Genomic DNA, 20,894 nt, shown 5'->3' on the forward strand with positions numbered 1-20,894 from the left:
GAGGCTCCCAATTGGGTCTTCCTGTGCTCTGCTCTGCTGCAGCAAATACAGAGGAGAGTGGAGACAAGGCCTGGGTACAGGGTGTCCAGGTAAGGGGTACAGCTGCTTGTGGGGCCAGGAGGAAGGCAGCGAGGTGCATATGGGCTGGGCAGTGCTGCTGGTGTCTGGTCTTTCCCACTCCCACCCCTAGGTGCCAGCTGGAGATGGGCGTTGGGGAATGCCTCATGGGGATGGGAGGATGCTTGGGAACCCAGGGTCACCCAGGTTGAGCTTAATGACCTGTGGCTGAGAGGTGAGATGAGCAGCACCGCTCCAGTGGCAGCGGGGAGATGGCAATGGGAACGACTTGCAGATCCTCACCGGTTTGGTTAGGAGTGGATCCTGGGACTGTAATTAGGATGGCTGGTGAATTAAAGCTCTGTGTGTTGGTAGGGAGGGATGCCCGCTGCGTGCTGTGCTGGTGGCATAGCTGGGAGCTGGCTGACCCCCACGGGCACCCCCCACCTGTTACATGGCCTATGGAGAAGAGCTGAGGATGGGTGCAGCAGATGGGTGTCCTGGTGAGCAGTGGGCTCTTGGTGTCTGGCTGAGGTTGGAGCAGCCGTCCTGTGGCCTTTGTACTGAATGCTCCTCTCATCCTGCTGGAGAGGGTCTGATCCTTCTCCCTCCCAGCAATGCACTGTGGCAGCCTGGATCATAAAGCCAGCCCCATAGCTGGAGGAGGGGATGCCCATGGTGAGGTGTTGTGGGCTGCACAGGGGGAACGTCCCTTGTCGCAGATGAGTTAATGACCTAGCTGATTAAGGGTTTTATTTTATTTTGTTTTATTAAGACTTAACCTAAGTTGCTACACGGCAAACTTGTAGGACATGGACCAGGTGCCTGCTGCTGTTTTGCAAAGCAGATCAGCGGTGTTGGGGGAAGAGCATGGATGGGATGTGGGGCACTGCAGGGCTGTAGTGTGGGTGCTGATCCTGTGGACACAGAGGGTCCAAGGGCATGGAGAAGCCACGGACCCACTGGTGGTGCTGGTCACATCCCTTGGAGGATGCACAGTTGTAAGCAGTGATGCTGGAGGCAAATGGATATGGGGATATCAAATTCAGGTGGATATGGGGACGCCCCTCGGCCCCAGGGGATGAGGTAGCTGGGGGCAGCCCCGGTGCTTGTGCACCAATCCCACAGACAAGGGGGGGGAAGCAGAGCCCCAGTGCCCCCCTACCTCCATCCCCACTCACCCGGGAGCCCCCGTGTGCCAAAAACCCCTTTGTGGGCAGGGAGTTCTCCTTGCAGGGGGGGGCTCTCGCGTCGCCTTTGTTCCCTGCAGACCCTCCCCTCGCCGCTGCCTTCCCTTTGCAGCAAGCAGCTCGTCGCTTGCCAAAAGAATGCACTGGATGGAGCGAGCGAGCGAGCCGGGCGTGCGTGCGCGTGTGTGCGCGCCCGCCCGTGTGTGTTGCAGCCGACTTCATTAAAGGCAGCCAGCCCCGAGCTGCAGAGGCGCGGCAGCCTCGGGTACCGCGGCCCCGTTCCTGCAGAAAGCCGACGTCCATCCCTCGGCGGCAGCCGGGCCTGCAGCGGGGCCGGGGGGCTCCCGGGGGGGCTGCCGAAGATGGAGGCGGCGGGAGGAAGTTGGCCACTTGGCTTCAACTAGGCTGGATCGCGCTGCAACCTGTTCGCCGGCCTCCCCTGCGCTGCGCTGGGTGCTGTACCGAACGGCGGTGGGGTTGCGATGGGGCGGGTGGAAGGGCTCCGAGCAGCCTGGGTTGGGCTTGCGGGTCCCAAAGGTTTAGATTTGGGGGGAGGGGGAGAAAGGATGGGGCTGATATCCCCCCCGCTGTGCCGCTCCCTCTCCGCGATGCTCTCGATGCTCTCCCGGAGGGATGCGGGAGCGACGGGGATGAGCATCACCGGAGAGGAGGAGGAGGAGGAGAAAGGAGGAGGAAGGAGCCCCGCAGCCCCCCCTGTTTCCCCCCCCGCCGCCTCGGCGGTGCTGCTCGGCTCACCTGTGCGCTTTCTTGCAGGATGGCTCGCTTCGGGGAGGCGGTGGCTGGCAGGCTGGGCTCCGGGGATGGGGGCTCCGAGCAGAACCGCAGCCGGCAAGGAGCCGCTGCTTCGGCAGGAGGGTCCCCGGGAGCCTTCAAGCAAACCAAAGCGCAGCGAGCCCGGACTATGGCTCTGTACAACCCCATCCCTGTCCGGCAGAACTGCTTCACCGTCAACAGATCATTGTTCCTCTTTGGGGAAGATAACATAGTCAGGAAATATGCCAAGAAGCTCATCGACTGGCCATATCCTTTCTGCACCCCCTGCGAGCCCCCCCTTCCTCCCCGTGCCCGGATTTGCCTTGGTGGCTGCCCAGGACACGTGTGTGGCAGCAGCCGGCAGGTAAGCGCCTGCCTTTTGCTCTCCTTCAGCGTGCGGAGAGGGGTGCCCTGGCCCCATCCCCGGGGATGCTCTCCTCACCCTATTGCTGCTGCTCCCCCCCCCCATCACTCCATCACACAGAGGGAGCAGAGCCCCTTCCCTCTCTCCCCCCTCCCCCCCCAGCTGACCCCAGCCCCTCTTGAGGCTTTGGATCACTCCTGTGCTGTCCAGAGGCTCTCTGGTCCATTTTGGCTTTAGGATGCGTGTGGCTGGTGGGGGTTCTGCTTCCCTACCCAGAGCCCCCACCCTGCTGGGGACAGACCCCCCTGCAGCCTGGCATGCTGGGCACGAGCATGGCTGCCCTCACCCTGCAGCTTCATCCCATCCTCTAGAAGTGGGATGCTCCCTCCCTGTGCTGCGCAGAGGTGCTGACCCCCTCTGCCTGCCTCCTGCTGCGTCTGTTCCAGGGATTACCCTAGGAATACACCGGACAGAGGGCATGAATCTCCCACTCCTTCCCCTGCTCCCCCATCCTTTTGCACCCCCATGCATTTCTGTCGCCTCCCACCTTCCCCGCAGGTGCCCTGGGAACTGTGCTTGGTACCCAGCCCTGCTGTACACCCCTCTCCATCACACCTCTGCTCAGCACCTTGCTCCCCTCCCAAACCCACAAACTTCCCCATGGCCATGCTTTGGCTCCAGGACCCTCCCCGTAGCGCTCTCTGCAGTGGTGATTATGTGCAGCTCTCGCTGTTGCTTCCTCTCCTTGCAACTTGTTGGGTAACTTGCTGGCTCCTTAGGTGCAGGACAGAGGTGCCCAGCAGATATAGGGTGACTCAATGCAACAGGTGCCCTGGGGAACCCATGGGTCTGCCACCCCACTCTAAGCATTGCTGGGGGCATAACCCTTTGTATCGGTGCACTGCAGCCTCTGGGTTCACCTCCAGGGCCTGTTGGGAGTCCAGCTTTGCCATAGGGGTGCAGGGCACTGTGGGATGGGGGCAGCTTTTCCAAATCCCTGCCGTGCCATGCCCAGCCCTGTGTTGGGTGCAGAGCATCAGCGAGGCAGCAGCTGCACTCAGAGCACTGCAGGGCGCTCGCTGGGCCGCTGGGTCTTGTTTTCCAGAATATGCCAAATTATTCATGTGCTTTCCCAGCATGATGTGGGAGGGCTGTCGCTGCTTGGCTGTTGCTCTGAGCAGGGCTATGGGCCGGGGTCCCATGCCAACGCCGTGCTCACCCACCAGCTGGTGCATGGCCACCGTGCTGCAGCAACCCCACGGCGTTATTCCTCCCTAGGACTTGCACTGCAGGAAGGAGATGGGCTCGTTTGCTAATTTATTTTAATTTTTTTCCCCAAAAAAAGAAAGGAAACATCCCTAGGCAAGTGTGTGGAGTGGGAGCTGCATCTTGGTTGCCGTGCCATACGTAGCTGCCATCTCTTTCCAGGAAATTTTCCCACCTCGGGGCTTGTTGTGTATTGAGCTTTTGAGGGCTTGGCTACAGGCAAAGCTTTTTGGTGATGGGTTTGTGCCCACTGTGTGATGGGCTGGAAAAAAGGGACCTTTGGATGCTGGTTGTATATGCTGGGTCGAGTGGAATGACCTCTTGTAAGCCTTGCATGAGCCTGAGCTTCATTTGGTGAAGAGGAACTCAGTGCCACCTCAACTTGTGCTACACCACGATGTCATGCTAGCATCAGTGTAGCTTTGGGCTGTGCTAATCTTGTAGCGAGGTCTCCTTGGGTGGAAGCAGTGTGGTCATGCTGTTGTTGGTGTCATTGGCCAAGAAAGTTGCTCTCCTCTTGGAAATGGTGCATCAGGGCCATGGGATGTGAGCACCTGGCTGCAGCCTGCAGCCCAGTATTGTACTTGAGAGTGCTGGGCTCACGGGTCAGAGGGGGCTGGGATGGGGCGAGGGGAGGGTGAAGGCTCTTCTTCACCCAGCTCCAGTTGACTAGGTAATAGGGCTAAAAATAACGGGTGATTCAGGCCTGGATATCTGCTGGGTAACTGTATAATTATAACCAGCAGCCTCTGCAGTTTGGCTTCCCAGTGTAAATAGGGATGATGCATGGAGGGGAAGGAGGAGAAACACAAGGAACAGGGCTCGGGATTCGGCTCCACGGGGAGAGCCTTTGCTGAGAGCTTTGCTATCTCTTCTGGAGCTGCTCTTTTTGGGTGCTGGTGCTCCAAACACGAGGAAGCCTCTGGCTCAGCTTCAGGAACGTCTCCTCTTCCCTTTGCTTCTCCTGTATGCAGCCCCGCTGCTCCCACTGATGGCCAGGTCTTGAGCCCTGATTTCATTTGTTCACTGCCTGGAAAGCTGCAATTCAGTTAGTGCACAAGATGGGCTGCAGCTCTGCTCTATCTGCTCCGTCCTTCATCCACTTAATCGCATTTGACACGATCCTTCTCCCTCCCCAGAAGGACCAGATGACATGGGGTGCTGCTGGCTCGTCCCCAGCACACTGTCCTCAAAGCCTCTCCCTGCATCCCAGGTGACCTCCCTGTGCCCGTGGCTTTCCGCTGCAGCCGGTGACAGTCGTGTCACCGCATCCCATTGCTGGTGCCCATTGCTGCCTCATCCCACGAGGGATCCATGCTTTGGTGCACCCCATATGGCAGATTTGGGGGTGAGTGGATGTCTCTGCTTGGGCGGTGAGTGTCACCTGGGGACACTACAGCCTCTTTGTCCCCTTTCCCTGCACCCTGCAGGAAGAGCATCACCACGCTGTGCTACCCAGGAACATCTCCCCTCCACCACTGAGGCTGCTTTCTGTGCCCTTCATTCATCGGATTTCTTAAAATGTTTTCTTTGGGGAGGGGCGAGTAGGTGTAATGGCAGGTCCATCTCTCTGACAGCCAGGGAGAGAGAGGCTGCCTGTCAGATGGTGAATTTAAACAGAGGCAGCTGTTGTCATGGTGACGCCAAGTTGCATCCTGTTGCCGTGGCAACCAAAGTTAAAAAACTGATGTTAAGGCAGGAGAATCACATGATGCGGTTCTTTTTTGTTAAAAAAAAAAAAGGGAGGGGGTGAAAAAAAAAAAAAAAAAAGGAGAGAGATTTGGTTTCCAGTTTTCAGGAGAACACTTCTCCTCGGCGCTGCTTGCACGTGGTAGGCAGTGCCTGCACCCACGTTGCTGCGGGCAGCTCTGCTCTGGATGGGGCTTGTGTCCTTGGGGACAAAAGCAACAGGGCTGGGGGACCTGGAGCTGAATGAGGAGCACTTGTGGTACTTGCTCTGTTTGGGTGCCTCCTGCTTTCCTGTTGGGTGTGGAGCTGAGGACCAAGAGATGTGCATATGGGGCAGGAGAAGGTCTGTGTTGGTGTGTGGACAGTGGAGGTGAAGATCCATCACGTTCACACACGGGAAGCATGGAAAAGCCTGCAGTGCAACAGGTCCTGGGGGAAACGTGGGGATGGGTGGAGAATGGAGACTGCCATTTGTAGGAGACGTTGGGGCTGAGCAAGGTGGAACCACTCCTACCCTTTGGAGATGCCCAGGTGGCTTCACATCTTTTTCTTCTGCTCCTTTTTCTTCTGCTCCTTCCACACCTTCCTGCCTGAAAGCTGGGTGAGGCGTGAGCACCAGGCTCCTGCTAGGCAAGGGGATGAGGAGGGTTCCCTGCAGCTCCCACACCTCACCCGGACCCAGGGATGGATTCATCCTTATACTTGGTGAAGTCCAACCACCTGATGAGGTTGCATCGCTGGGCTACCAGCATTGCAAATCCATCTTCGTGCTCTCCTCATGAGCAATATCTCCTGGGTGGGGAAGAGGGGCAAGTTTGGCATCTCCATCACCATCACACGTCTGCCTGCACAAAGATGGTCATGGGGACATTGTCTGGGGACACTGTGGCCTCAGGGACCCTTCTCTGCCCTGGATGGGATTTGGGCTGCAAGGTGTGCCTGGGGATTAGCAGACTTGCTAAGGAAACCAGTCAGCTGCTCAGGGGCGAGGGCATGGGGAAAGGAGATAAATCAATAAGAAAACCTATTTTTATCGGCTCCCTAATGATCTGCCCGGAGAAGCCAGACGAAGGAGGAGGAGAAGGCTGGAGAGAGATGGGTTTTCATTACCAGCTTCTCAGGGAGGCGAGCGCTGTGCTGCGATCTGGGGGGCTGGGAGGTTGGCAATTAGACACTTAATGAGAGAGGAAAGGCTGTGAGAGCACCGCCTGGCCCTGAGCTGAGATGACACTTGGATGTGTGCGGATGAATGTCCCCATCGTTTGGGCAGATGTTTCTGCAGTCCTCGGGGGAGGCTTTTCTCACCTCATACCCCACAGTTAGAGCGGACCCTACGTTTAGAGTGGACCTCTTAGCTTTGTGGGGTGGGAAAATGTGAAGTGTTTCCCCCAGGGCATTGTAGGAGGGAGGATGCAGTGGTGGTAAATGCCTTTGTTGGGGAGCTCAGGATGCTCTTAGGGTTTGACCATGATGTTCCCTCCCTTCTTATCTCGACACATGTGCCCAGTGCAGCTGCCCCTCCAGAGCTCTGGTTCCTTGGAAGCTGTGCTAATTGCTCACAGACTTTCAGGAAAATGAAACAACAGACACCAAATAGGCTGATGGCTTGTGGTCGAGTGCTGTGTCTTCTGTGTTAGCTGAAGTTTGTGGGTAGGGAGCAGGGAAAGGAGGCAATAGAATCCTTGCTGGTAGGAAGCCTTGAGGGGAAAGTTTTCCAGCTGAATGTGAGGAGATGCTCCGGATCTTCTGCGTGGAACCTGCGTGCTGCAGAGATCTCTCCTGGTGTGTTTTTAACTTATCAACCATTAATTTCCCTGAGTGGCCTTTCAAATGTTTTGGCTGAAGCCGCTCTGGCTCCTATCCCTAAACACATCCCAGCTCCAGTGAGCTGGGCTGCCTGCCCCTGGCAGCTCTCCTGGACAGTGCCGTGACGGTAGTGATGTGGCCACAGGGTTTTGGCAAGATGCAGGAGGTGTTTGGTGGTTGGTGGGTGGGCACTGCTGGAAACCACAAGGATTTGGTCTGGGTGCTTCCCTGCGGTGATTCTGTCCTTCCCTTCCTTTCTGATGGGTGGCAAAGCTGGGAGCTTCCATGGCAAGTGCTCAGCTTGGTGTCATGCCTGGCTCTCCAACAGTGTACAACTCCAACAGTGCACAACCCCAAATTCTTTCTCAGATGAAGCCCAGCCTGATCACAGCCCAACTACCCACCTCCACGCTCACGTTCATCCCTGGGGCATCCACCACGGGCACCATCCCAGCAGAGCTATAGGAGAAAATGGGGTAGCTATGGGGAGGCTTGGGGGGGCTGGTGGCTCCATCCCACTTCTCCTTGACTTCTCCCACTCCCTTTGAGTATATGATCCTGGCAACCATCATTGCCAACTGCATCGTGCTGGCCCTGGAGCAGCACCTCCCAGAGGACGACAAGACACCCATGTCACGGAGACTGGTGAGCATCCTTGTCGGGGCCCCTTTCCCAACAGATGATTTCTGCTCATTTTGGGGTGGCGGGTCAGGAGGGGACCCCACCGGCCTTTGTGGTGGGTGGGTCCATGGGGGTTTAAAAACCCTAAAAAGTGGCACTGAAGTAAGTTGCAACTCTGCATTTCTGGCCTCCAAATTGATGATGTCTGAGGAAGGGCTGGGGAAGCTCCTGGATGAGGAAGGTGGGATGGGATATGGAATGGGGTTGATGCAAGGTGAAGCTGCTCTCATGTGAAATGCTTGGTGATGTGTTCCCTGTGCTCTCTCACTGTGCTCCTGATTCCTCTCTGCAGGAGAAGACGGAGCCGTACTTCATTGGGATTTTCTGCTTTGAGGCTGGGATTAAGATTGTGGCTCTGGGCTTTGTTTTCCACAAGGGCTCATACCTGCGCAATGGCTGGAACGTCATGGACTTCATCGTGGTCCTCAGTGGGTGAGTCTGGGAACATTGGTGTGTGGGCATGGGGCTTGTCATGGTGGTGACACCAAACTGCAGGACATGGTGCAGCCATGTTTTGCCACTTTCTGGTGCTGTTCTTCTACCAAACTGAGGGAAGGGAGGATGGATTCCCACAATGGGATGTGGTTCCCTGTCGGGCAAGCTCTGAAGGCATCACGTCCAGCTTTTCTCAGCTGGTGGCCTGGTTGTGGAGTGAGGTGGGTGTTGGACAGGTGTTAGTCAGACCCAGGGTCCTGGTGGGGCTGCGGCTCCAGGTAACACTGGCTCAGCACGTGGGATCCGTGCTGGGGGTGGCAGTGCATGAACTGTGCCAGGTGCTGGTTGTCACCGCTTGTATCACCTGCTGGGGTTGTGGCCCAGATTCAAGTCTTGCTTGGGATATGACGAGCTGTGCTGGTGACACAAAAAGAAATGAGCAGGTATTGTTTGTTGGGTTTGCACTCACTGATGATGGCTATTGGCTTGAGCAGAAGTGGCTCGAGGAAAATGAGGCATGGGAACCTCAGGTATCTGGGGTCCTTGCAGAGCTGTTGGAGCAGAAGTGGCTCGAGGAAAATGAGGCATGGGAACCTCAGGTATCTGGGGTCCTTGCAGAGCTGTTGGCTGCAGTCCCGTCTTCTGGTATGCAAGCTCCTGCATGGTGGCACCGTGTGGGATGTGGCACTGGTTTGTTGGAGGAAGGTGGACACTGAGCCTGGTGCCTGGGACGTGGTGATGGGCGTTGTGTGCCCACAGTGGCGTGGCATGGCATGGATCAGGAGTGTGCTTGTTGGAGATGTCCTGGTTGGAAGGATTGGTCATCCTGGTGGCGTCTCTAGGGCGACGCAGGGACTGGGGAATGAGGTGGAATTTCCAGGGTGGCTGGAAATGCCCATGGGCTGCCAGCTGACCTGAGCATTCTTTGGGGCTAAGCCAAGGGGAAATGCCATGTTTGAGCTGGGAGCTCCACCGTGAGCCTCTCCGACGGATCGGGGTGAGCCGGCTGCAGCCCAGCCTGTGCTGAGTCAGCGCTCAGCAATTACTCACCCGCTGGCATCGCCGGCTCCTGCCTGCACTGGGCCCGGTGCCAACGGAGCAAACGGCCGTGCAAGGCTGCTGCCGTGCCCTCAGGTGCCGTCCCCCAGCGCGCTCACGGGGCACGGAGAGTCAGCTTCACCACCTTGCCCCTCTTACATCCTGCTTTTTGCTCAGGCAGATGGAAACCCCTCCCAGAATCGCCTGTGCAGCTCTCGCTCTCGGAGAGGTGCGTGTGACAGTGACAGCTTGCCTCTCTGCAAGATAAACCAGTGCGTTGCGTTGGGTGTTGTGAGTTATCAGTGGCTTTCTGCAGCGAGCGATGCCGGGCTGCAAAACGGCTCGCAGGCAGCCGTGGGAGGGGCACGTGCTGTGATGGGCGGGTGGCAACGTTGGAGTGCTGCACCTTGTGAGCATGGCTGTGGATTAAAATTTGATGGATAGGTGTGGCCAGATGTCTTTGGGCTGGGGAGAATGAAACGGTCTGAGGGATTGCGCGGAGATGCCTGGGGTGCAGGGGGTGTTGCGAGCGTCCTCAGGATGCGCTGAGTGGTTTGGGATGGTGATGCAACACAGAGGGCATCCGTGGGAGTGGTATGCATCCCAATGGGCCAACATCGCTTGCTATGCAGGTGGGGTGCTCTTTCTTTTAGCATTCATTTAGCTACGTGAATCAGAGAGGTGCTTTATGCAGGTGGCATTGTGGCCTGGGCGCTGTGTTGGGGTGTCTGTGGGCAGCAGGCACAAATTAGCCTAACGAGGAGCTGATAACATGAATGGCCTCCTGGGACCCCATGAAGGAGCAGATGGCACCAGCGCAGGTTCAACTGGTGTTTGCTTCTTATGTCAATAAACCCAGATTTCTCATCTCGGTGGAAATCAACGCCCACCCCAAACTCCCTAATGCTAAAGCTTCCACTGGGGAACTAATAGGCACATTTGTAAACCTGCTCCATTTGTAACCTGTGGTTTCTAAATCATCATCGCTGCCTGAAAAACAGCCCCTTCTCCCCCAGCCAAATATATTTTTCTCAGAAAACGTGCATAAGTTACCTTCATGCATTGTGGAACAGAACTGAGATGGAGATGGCACGTGTTACCCTGGGGATGCTCACCTCGTAGGCTCTGAAGCTGGGCTTGAGACCTGCTTGGTGCAGTGTCCCAGGCCTGAAGCAGACCATGGTCAGTTCTTTACATGCAGCCCTGGGAGGGAGAGGTTGGAGCTGAACAAACTGGTGATGGAGCATCACCTCCCTGCACACGCAGTGGTTCTGCTGTTAGTGTAAGGAATAAAAAAAGCATGATCAAAACGCAGCCTGGAGCAGACTGGAAGGAGCCCTAATGCCACAAGAATGGGCTAGCAGAATGGCTTAGATGTTGTCTATCTGCACAGGGGAATGAGATTTCGGGCTGCTCGCCTTGGTCATCTTCCCTTTTTCCCTTTAGTCTTTAGCCAGTCCCCAGCACAGTGATTCCACATCTCCCGTCCCCAGCTCTTCCCTTCCAGGACAATTAGTAAAGTGTTTGGTCTTTCGTTTGGATGAATAATTGATTCCTGAGCTCTGTGAATGATTCATGGGCCATATGCCATGGCAACAGGACGTGCCTGCCACCGGCACCTTGCACAAAGGGCAGACTGCAAGCATCAGGGATGTGTTAGAGCCAGAGGGTTTTGGGGGGGCCCTGTGTAGGCAGAGCTGTGCTGTTTGGGAACACAGGCATCCCCCATTTTGCTGCAGGGCCAGCTGGGGAACCCTAGCGGTCACCCTAACGCTCCCATCACTTTGAGCTCAGGGTTTCCTGGAGCAAAGCACTGTTTTGGTGCCATCTGAGATGGGACCCGCAGGCTCTGCAGCCTCACAATCCACTTGTGTCATGGCCCCAAAACCTAGAAAGAGCGTGGAGAAAAAAAAAAAAAAGGACAGCGGCTTTCAGGTTGCACAGCATCCCCAGGGCTGGGCTGCTGAGTGCATCTGTCTGGGTGTAACCAGTGCTAATCTCTGCAGAGGAGGGGGTTGGTTCACCAGCCAGAAAGGGGAAGAATGGGGTAAATCCATCAGGTCCCTTCCTGTGAGCTGTTTGACCAGTCTATTAATTACGCACTCGTCTCCCTCATAGAGTCAGGTGACGGTTCAGGCCTTGAGGGGCCTTTCCACTTAATTATAAATATTAATTTGTGTGCCAGCCAGCACCCTGCCTGGCCCAGATTTGGAGCTGGGATTTGTCTGGCTGCAGCGGCGGCTCCCTCGTCCCCTTGCTGGGACAGCTCTCTGCCACCTCACCCCTGCGTGGAACCATTGCGGGATGCTCCATCCAAATATTTTGGGAGATCAGCATTTGCTTGGGCACCCTGCTGGAAAGCATGGCCCGGTGGTTCCCAGTGCTGAGGTTTATGCTAGGGTGGTGATGCAGAGCTGGGTGCATCAGAATGGTGTTGTGGGAATGTGACCATGGGACATGACTTGTGCCATACCCAGTGCACATCGCATTGATCACCACTGAGTTTGGAGATGGTTTCCCCACTGCTGCACAGTGCCTCAGGGTCTCATCTCTTGCTCCAGGGGTTGCAGATAAATAAAACAAAATAACCGCCCAGGCTGCAAACACAAAGCATCGGATTTTCTTTTCTAATACATATATTTTTTTTTTCTCCAAAGTGTGTTTTTGTCTGCTGGTGATTGCTCACTATTCAATTATACTTTGCGGATTAGCATATATTTCCCATCCTGCCTCCTCTCTCATTTGCATTCTTCCAATAGATCCTCTCTGCTCCTTTCTCCACCTGAAGTCTCTCTTCCCCCTTTTATTCCGAAGAAGCAGAGCTCGCCCCTTTGCCTAGGTGACCTATAAAAACGCCTTCACTTTTTTTTTTTTTTTTTTTCCTTTTTTTCTCTGGTACATATGATGAAAAGCATGAGATCATTGGGATTTTTATAGCCCAATCTGGCAGCTTTTTTCAGATAACTTGGATGGTGAGATGTAATTTTAGTTTGGGCCCTTGCCTAAAAATAAAGAATAATTATTAGTACATCAGACGTGGATATTGTAAGTGTTGGAGAGGGCTTGAATTGTTCTGCAGATAGCAGATCTGCAGTCCTGCACAAACACTGAACTCCATCCCATCCTCAAGGGGATGCTTGGTGTGCCAGTGTTCTTGTTGTTGTTGCTGCCCAGCCCTGGGGTGATGCTCCCCAGCAGGCTTGGTGATGCCTGGGTTTTCTCCCTCGCTTTTTGGCTTCTAACTCTTGCTTCCAATTTCACTTTGGTTTATTGTAGTTGGTGAAGCCTTTAAAGTTCTGGTGGCAGTTTTAAAAAAGGGGAAGAAAGGCTGCAAAACCAACGTGGCATGAGTTTCCCTGTGTGGTTTCAGAGCCAGGTCTTCCCCTGAGCAATTTGGCCTGGGGAGGTGAGCAGCAAGTGGTGAAAGCAATGTGGAGCAGAAGTGGGTCACACCGTGCCATGTGGGTCATGCCACCAAAAAGGCACATGTAAGGGTTAACGAGCAATTAACAGATGTTGAGTGAGACATCCAGAGCAGGAGGTTTTGGGTGTACAGGAGAACCTATCAAGGAGGGGCGATTTCTTTTATTAGAGGCTGAAGGGCTTGGAGAAAGCAGACAGAAACCAGGCTCGCGTGCCTGAACGCTTGCTTGCTTTTTCCAGCACCTCAAATGATCTAAATTTAGTCCCGTGCAGCTGAGACCCTGCTCTAGGCTGCGTGGATGCCCTGGGATGCTGAGCAGGAAGGATGCATAGACACCTTCGGTCAAGAGAAACATCAGCAGCGGCACTGCTATGCTTGGTGATTTTTCTGACCCACCCCCTCCGTGACACAGCTCGTGATGTCCCTTGTCCCCAAGTGAGGACAAGGAGCACGTCACCTTGCCACAGAGGAGTCCCATTCTTAGCAGCTAATTTGGAGCGCAGTAGAGGCTCGCCCTGAAATCGTGTGAACCTTGCCTGGAGGCTCCTCGCCAATGCTCCTGAGCCCTTCAGATGAATCTGGGTTAGCAGAGGACTTTGCAGCATGGGTGCTCGGCTCCTCACTGGGTCTGCTTCCAGAGAGCTGGGGCGTCTGACCACTGCTGGAAGCAGGGAGATGCTTGGTGCCCCTATGCCACCAAGGGTGGTCCCCGTGGGGCTGCACCATGGGTGTGCAGCTCGGTGCACTGGGGCTGTAGGCGGTGCCAGGGTGATGCTGGGACAGGTTTGCTGCCCACCCCTTCTGCAAGCAGCCTGGTAAACCAGCAAGGAGGAAGAGGAGGGTTGGGAAGCGGGTGGTACCAACCTGCTTGCATTGTGGTGCCGGGTATCCTAGGAAACCAAGCTGCCTTTTTGGGGGGCTGGGACCTACGTACCTCGGGGAGCATGGCAGGGAACTTGTGCTAATTGCTCTGTGTGCCAGAGAGCCGCTCTGGCCTGTAATTAGATGAATTAGTGGAACAATGACCCAATTTCCCTCAGTTTTTTGGATTGCTGCAAACATCCCTGAGGTTGCTGCCACCCTCTGTCCCCCTCTCCTCCCCATCCCTGGTTCCACCATGCAGCCCTCCTCCTCCTCTTCCTCACTCAGCCCACGTGGGACAGGCCACCAGCCCTGGTGACACGTTCTGTGCTCCCAGTGTCACTGGTCCCCCACTCCCCTCTCGCTATGGGCACCTCGGGCACTGCCAGACTCGCAGTGTACTGGCTCCCCACTGTCCCAGTTTGTTTTCCAGAGATCAGCTTGAGAAATCTTTGTGTTTTAAAAGCAAACCCTGGAGTCCTTCCTGTGCTTTCCAAGGGCATCAAATTTTCATTACTGTATATTTTTGAATGCGTGCGAGGCTCTCGGCTCATTCCCTAAGGAAACACCACGTGTTGAAGGAGCTGATGCAGCTGATGGCTCCACGTGTGCTTGGGGTCAAGACTCGGCCATGGACCCCATCCTCTGGGGCACGTGGGCTTAGGGCAGGTGTCAAGAATACCCATGTTGGGTCCTGCTGGTGGGGACTGCTTTATTGGATGGGGAACCAGGTTCTCAGCACCCTGCACTATGGGGCTGTAACCAAGCTCTCTTCATGTCTGCCTGCAGCATCCTTGCCACAGCTGGAACACACTTCAACACACACGTGGACCTGCGCACCCTGCGGGCCGTGCGTGTGCTCAGGCCTCTGAAGCTCGTCTCGGGCATTCCCAGTAAGTTGGGTGCTCCCAGTTCTCCTCTTCTTCCCATCTACCTCGCCTTGCATGGAGACCTCGTGCCACCTTGGTGGCGTGGTGTGGAAATGGGAGGGGAGGAAAAGCTCCCTGGTGGCGTGTCCTCTCCTTCAACCCAGTGGAGCTTTGGTGCATCCCGCTATAGGGCTCAGCTCCATGGCCAGAAGGTGGTGGGTGGATCCTTCCAGGGGATATTTCTTTCTTTTTTGTCAAGATTTCCTCTGCAGGAATGGAGATAAATAAAGAAACCAGACTGCTACTGTGGCTGAGCCTCCCTCCCCTCCCTGGGCACCCAACATGCGGTGTATGGGATTTGTAGCTCAGGCAGCATGAGAGGCATGATGCATGCTGGATGGTGGGGGTTAGTCCAGAAGATGCCTGTATGGTGCTGGGGAGCTTCCCCTGTCCTACTGGCTGTTGACATGATGGGAATTGGGGTGCCTGGGTTGGGATATTGCGTTAGGAGATGATGGATGCACCAGGAGCTCTCCCAATGCCTACAGGGTGCCTATGGCCTGGGTAGGGGCTGCTGAGCTGAACTCACTCTTTTCTCTTCCAGGCCTTCAAATTGTGCTGAAATCCATCATGAAGGCCATGGTGCCTCTCCTCCAGATCGGCTTGCTGCTCTTTTTTGCTATTCTCATGTTTGCCATCATCGGCCTGGAGTTCTACAGTGGGAAACTGCACCGAGCCTGCTACACAAACAATTCAGGTGAGGGAGGCACCCTGCATCCTGGGTTGGGCACCATGCTCTGCTATCCACGTGCTGATGCAGTGACCACCAGGGTGTGTGACCTGCATTTTGCGTTATGCACTGCACGCATCCCTCAGTTGCGTGCAGTTGCATCCCCCAGTTGCCTCCAGGTTCTCCCCATCTCTCACTCCCATTCCACTGGTTATGTTGTGTGTTCGCAGGTGAGCTGGAGGAGCTGGACCCTCCCCACCCCTGCGGGGTGCAGGGTTGTCCGCCAGGCTATGAGTGCCGGGAGTGGATCGGTCCCAACGATGGGATCACGCAGTTTGACAACATCCTCTTTGCTGTGCTGACCGTCTTCCAGTGCATCACCATGGAAGGGTGGACCACAGTTCTGTACAATGTGAGTCAGGGGCTTTTTGGGGCAGCTGGGTGTGGGGATACAGGGGTTCTAGAGGTGGCATTTACTTGGATTGGAAATTTTTGAGATCCTGAGTAGTGGAGACTGAGCTCCTGAAATAGCTGTAGATGTCCCTGTTCGTTGCAGGGGAGTCAGACCACATAACCTTAAAGGGTCCTGTCCAACTGAAACGATTTTGTGATTTTATGAGATGGGGTCGGCGCATCCCATTTGGGGAGGAGATGTGGAATAAAGAGACATGTCGAAGGGGACATCCCATCCCCAGCTCTGGGCAGAACATGAAGCAGGAGGAGAGGTGCATGGCTGCATCTTTGTGGGCGATGGGTTTCAGTTCATGGTCTGGAAGCAGCCGTGCCAGTTCTGTTCCCAGCCTAATTTCAGCATCGCCTCCGGCGTCATTGCACCAGGAATGTTTTTATACACTGGTTCCCATAACGCCTGGAGATTTACAGAGTGGCATTGCTCTGCGGGAGGCAGATTGGATGGATCGCAATGGAGAAATGCTTTTCGATATTTGCTTTGCTGTAAGCAGGGAGGCTGTTTTGTAAGCTGGATGAATGCTGTGTGCTGCCAGCATCAGGGACCCTGTTTGTTTTGGTGATGCTGGGGGTTCTGGTTGGCATCCATGAGGCAGGTGGACCACCAAAACCTGGACTGGGGGAGCCAGGGCTTCACCTACAAGGGGTGATGACTTCAAGTTGTGTCAGGAGAGGATCGGGTTGGATGTCAGGAAACATTTCTTCTCTGAAAAGTGGTGATGTGCTGGCACAGGCTGCCCAGGGAGGTGGTGGGGTCACCATCCCTGTGTGGCACTGAGGGACGTGGGCAGTGGGCACGGTGGGGAAGGGCTGATAGTTGGATCTGGGGATCTTAGCGGTCTTTTCCAACGTTAGTGGTTCTATCATTCTATGATGATTCTTGCCCCGAGGTTCTGTTCCTCCTCATCCTAAAGGAGCTATTGGTGTCTGCATCTTGTCGCTTTGTTGGGGAACTGGGCAGAACTGAACCACTTGGGAGATTGAAATATAAGAGCATTTCTGCTACATCAGTGGGCTTAGAGACTTAACCACAGTGCATATTGGCAGGATAAATGTGTACAGCATGAAAAGGGATTTTCCCTTGCAGAACTGCCTTTGGGATGGCTGGGAAGCAGGGCAAGCCCATTCCTTTCCTGATTATCCCCACAATCCCACTCTAAGCCCTCCCATCCCCATGGCAGCTGGGTGGGACCCATAGCTGAGATGGATATTCAGGGATATGCCTGCTGGTCTGGGATTCAAGTGATCTTCTTGGCATCACCGTCCAGATGTGCTCTGTCATCACATCCCTGATGGCTGTGACTGCCCACTGCCTCCCTTTCCTGCTCCTTGCACAGCTCCAGCTATTACTTACCTTTAATGGAAGTATCAGGGACCTTCTCAGCTGCTAATTGAATGAGGGTTTGGGGCTTGGTGGCAAATCACTGCTGATTCACTTCTCCCTCAGCTGCCTCTTGTCCTTCCATTGTCTCATGGGGATGCATGGCTCTAGGCTGCAAAATGGGCTTTGGAACTTTTTTTTTTTTAATGGGAAAAAAAGCTATAAATGAGGATATGTGAGCAAGCCTGTTCATGAGGCTGAGGTCCTCTGGGAAATGCTCGCTGCCTGCAGGTTTGGGGGTTCGGCCATTGGGTGCAGTGATGAGAAATGGGGCCCTTTTGGGTTAGCAAGGAGCTCTGCAGAGGAGAGGAGATGGCAGGCAAAGTGCTTCAGCAATCTCTCAAAGAAATTGCTTACTATAATATTCCCCCGTGTAGCTGTATCGTGATTTTAAGAGCCATTTTTCCACAATTTTACCCGGTCTAGAAGCACATCTCTCCGAATATGTAGAAAGCATCATGAAAAAGCTAATCAGCCCCGTGGTGCTCTCCACGTGTGTTATTCTGTGGATGTGCTCAGCTCTCACCTTGTTTTCCTCACCCTGCCTGCGTGAGATGCCGCCTTGCTATGCAGAAATCACAGTGTGATTGGGAAAAAAAACAGCAAAAAATACCTCAAACTGGAGTCCTTCCCTTTGCCCATCCTTGGAGGGCTTTGATTCCTTTTCAGAAAGCATGGGCCTCCCCACACTGTGTGCCAGGGACATTGGCTGTGTGGCATTGGGACCAGGCAACGTGCAGAAAGCTGCTTGGTGTCACTGTGGGGTTGATGCTGGGGTGGGAAGCGGGCAGCCCCGATGGTATCAAGGTGGTGGGAGCAGGCAGAAGGCTTGGCACAGCCCTGATTTGTGCACAGGGCCACGGCTGTTAGCAGCGATGGGTAAAAACATTTTGCCTCCCAGGCATTACAGCAGCATCCGTGCTGCTAATTAAAAATGCATGGCAAGGCGTCAAGGGATCTGATGGGCCACAGCTGCTTGCTGTAAACCCAAAATCCACCTTGTTGACATGAAGGATGGGTTGGGAGGTGATAAATACAGGGGGTCACAATGCTGTGCCTTAGGCTCGGAGGTCCTGAGCATCACTCGTGCCTTTATCCCTGTGCATTCCCAAGGAGGGAGAGATGCTGGTGAGCGAAGGTGGAGGGAGCCAAGTGCTGGGTTTTGCAGGGAAGAGGAGCTGAGGAAGTGCCACCCCAAGGGCTTAACACCATCCAAACTTTTAGCTAAGTGTGCTGTTTTTCCCTTAAAGGCTCCTGGTCATTGAGCCCTGCCAGGTGAGCCCAGTGATGCTGCTGCGTACATCCCGAGCAGCCATGGGCAGGGTGCTGGTTTTTGCTCTCTCTTGGCTCAGCTGTTTGTTAGCACTTAAAGCCAGACCCTCTCCTTCTTGCCAACTGTTCCTTTTTTTTTTTTTTTTCCCCTCTTTATTTATTTTTTTTTAATGTGTGCGCACTGAAATGACACAGCAAGAAACAAACTGTGTCTGCTGGATCTGCAGCTTTGAAGGTTTGCTCCGCTGAGAGCTGCCTGCTTACACCCTCCTCCTGCTTGCCAATGGAATAGCTCTGTCCTGAGCCAGAGGAACAGAGCAGAACCCAATGCTCTGGCACTGCCCTACAAAGACAGAGGGTTTCAGCCCCTCTTTGTTAAGCCCAGGGGCTGTGATTCCATTGGCATCCCATGGAAGGTCCTGCTGGCAACCCATGGAAGGTCTCATTGGTGTCCCATGCCATACCCACTGCATGGTATGCAGTGCTGGGGGGGTCTGGGTGTGATTTCTTGGCAGATCGGAATAGAACAGAACCAAAGTCAGTCTCCACACCCACATGAAGCACTTTCAAAACACTTAATTTTTCATAATGCTTTTAGCAACGCATTGTTTTCTTAGTCTGAAATCAAAATGTTTCATTTAGAAAACAAGAAAAATGAAATACATGGGAGCTCTTCCCTGTTCTCCCCGTTCCTACCCAGCAGGATGCATGCCAACACAGTTCACCAAGAATCCTGCATCCCATTGTGGGGAGCCCTGGTACCCTGGGGTCTGCACAGTGCTGTGGGCACAGCGTTGGGCACCCACTCAGGATAGGATACGGCCAGCCCTTGCTCTGTGAAGGAAATATACCAATTTCCTCATTAACCTAATTTGGAGAAGAAAAGCATTTTCATTCAGATCTTGTACAGCACTGGGGTCACTGACAGATTCCAGGCACAGCTGGCAGGGAGTGAAGCATGGCCCTGCATGCAGGATATCGAATTATAGCTATTAAAGGGAAGAAGGAGATCTGTTACTGTGCTGGGGAGCAGCAGTGGGTGTCAAGGTCTTGAAGGAGCTGGTTAGGTCAGGGAATCTGCTGGGAGAGTTCTTTAATTTCTTTCTTTTTTTTTTTTTTTTTTTTTTTAGCCTTTGGTGGGGTTGTGATGCTGTTTCTCGTGATCTGTGTGCCAGGGAGGCTCAGTACCAGCTCTGATCCTCAGACCCCACAATGTTGGGGTCTGGGAGGTGATGGAGTGCACAGCCCTGCTACATCTGCCTGTGGGCCTTGCTCCCAAGCTGTGTTTATTCCCTAAGCAAGTGGGTTATGGTAATATCAGAATATTACTCCAATCTAATTACGTGCCATTTGGGTCTGGATTAGAGCAGAAATCGCAGAGGCTCTCCTGCTGCAGATGGATTTGGACAGGGGATGTGGCTGTGCTGCTGCTCAGAGCAGGGACCATCTCTGAGACTGTTTCTCTCAATAGCAAAGCTTATCTGCTTGTCTGTCCAGCATCACCCTTCCTTCCCTTGCACTTTCTATCAAACCACTGGGAATCCAAGGGTGCCCTGCGAAGGCAGAAGGTGCTTTTTGCTAATTTTTAGGTAGAAAAAAACCTGAGTTTGTGGTTGTTTTATTATTTTTTCCCAGCACAGCAAAAAAATCCTGAAGTTTCTCATGCTGAGGGAGGGTATGTGTGGGCTGCGAGCCTGTGCTTTGCATTCGACGGCAGTATATATTTAGACTTCTTTAGATTTCTGGCCCCTGAGTGAGACCTGCTTTTGCAGCTCCCTGTGCCTTTTCCTGCCCTTTGGAAATATAGGAGCTGCCAAAGTAACAGGGCCGGTCCATGTGGTAGCCTTGGTGGTGGGTATGGTGCCAGCACCATCACCCTGGTGGCCCGAGCTGGTGAGGTGGCCTGGGTCATTTGTATGCTTTGTATGTGTCAGTGTCTCACGCGTTCCTGGAGGTGGTAGTGAACACATTTTGTGGTCAGGCGGCCAAGGAAGAGCGTGGCTGGTGGTATTTTAGGATGGAGCCATCCACAATGGGCTGTCAGGGAGGTGGTGGAGTCTCCATCCCTCAAGGTATTGAAGAAATGTGTGGATGTGGCACTAATGGGCATGAGGTAGTGGTGGGACTCGGTGAGTCGGTCTGATGGTTGGCCTTGGTGATCTTCAAGGTCTTTCCAACCTAAATGGCTCTGTGATGCTGTAATGAGAAGGTTGTTGCCTTAAAGGTGAAGAAAGACCAGACATCGGGTGGCTCCTCAGTTTCCCAAAGGCTTTGTGTGAACAACAGGCCCATCTCCAGCACAAGGCCAGGGCAGGAAGGACTTTCTTCATTTAAAGGAGTTGCAGCTTTGGTGTAGTCTGGGGATTGAACTACCCATGGTCTGGCCTGCCTGGACCCTGCATGAGATATCCTGCTGGGTCCTGAGCAAGTGGAAAATCTATGGGAAGGCACAAGGTGGTGAATTACTGTCTGTGGAAGGGTATTAGGAGTGAATGATGCTCCAAATATAAAGGAAAAGGGGCTGCTTGGTAAAGAAAACGATTTCTTTGTGCCAAAGAAGTTGGGAAGTGCCAAAATTCAAGCAACATG

The 20,894-nt window shown here is 54.2% G+C and overlaps 1 protein-coding gene and 2 long non-coding RNA genes across 11 annotated transcripts in view; 1 reads left to right on the forward strand and 2 right to left on the reverse strand.

The window, feature by feature from the left end:
- CACNA1E (calcium voltage-gated channel subunit alpha1 E) overlaps nucleotides 1-20,894 on the forward strand; it is an 82,974-nt gene that overhangs the window by 14,885 nt on the left and 47,195 nt on the right. For 8 of the 9 annotated variants that reach the window (XM_090146021.1, XM_090146023.1, XM_090146024.1 and 5 more), the window contains exons 3-8: nucleotides 2,022-2,287; nucleotides 7,685-7,791; nucleotides 8,120-8,259; nucleotides 14,375-14,478; nucleotides 15,059-15,211; nucleotides 15,415-15,596. In XM_090146021.1, the coding sequence (XP_090002147.1) occupies nucleotides 2,022-2,287; nucleotides 7,685-7,791; nucleotides 8,120-8,259; nucleotides 14,375-14,478; nucleotides 15,059-15,211; nucleotides 15,415-15,596 (952 nt within the window). Of the gene's footprint in view, nucleotides 1-1,473; nucleotides 1,701-2,021; nucleotides 2,288-7,684; nucleotides 7,792-8,119; nucleotides 8,260-14,374; nucleotides 14,479-15,058; nucleotides 15,212-15,414; nucleotides 15,597-20,894 lie in introns of those variants that run through there. The other variant, XM_090146026.1, reaches the window with a different exon arrangement.
- LOC149916800 (uncharacterized) lies at nucleotides 813-2,881 on the reverse strand. Its single transcript, XR_016469093.1, has 4 exons — nucleotides 2,732-2,881; nucleotides 2,004-2,234; nucleotides 1,239-1,703; nucleotides 813-1,071 (listed from the first exon to the last, which is right to left on the reverse strand). It is a non-coding gene; the product is annotated as an uncharacterized LOC149916800 (long non-coding RNA).
- Nucleotides 9,407-13,608, reverse strand: LOC149916801 (uncharacterized). The gene is made up of 3 exons (XR_016469092.1): nucleotides 13,589-13,608; nucleotides 10,416-10,574; nucleotides 9,407-9,557 (listed from the first exon to the last, which is right to left on the reverse strand). It is a non-coding gene; the product is annotated as an uncharacterized LOC149916801 (long non-coding RNA).

Source organism: Phasianus colchicus, chromosome 9 (genome assembly GCF_987193195.1).
Source record: "Phasianus colchicus chromosome 9, bPhaCol1.hap1.1, whole genome shotgun sequence".
Classification (NCBI taxonomy): Eukaryota; Metazoa; Chordata; class Aves; order Galliformes; family Phasianidae; genus Phasianus; species Phasianus colchicus.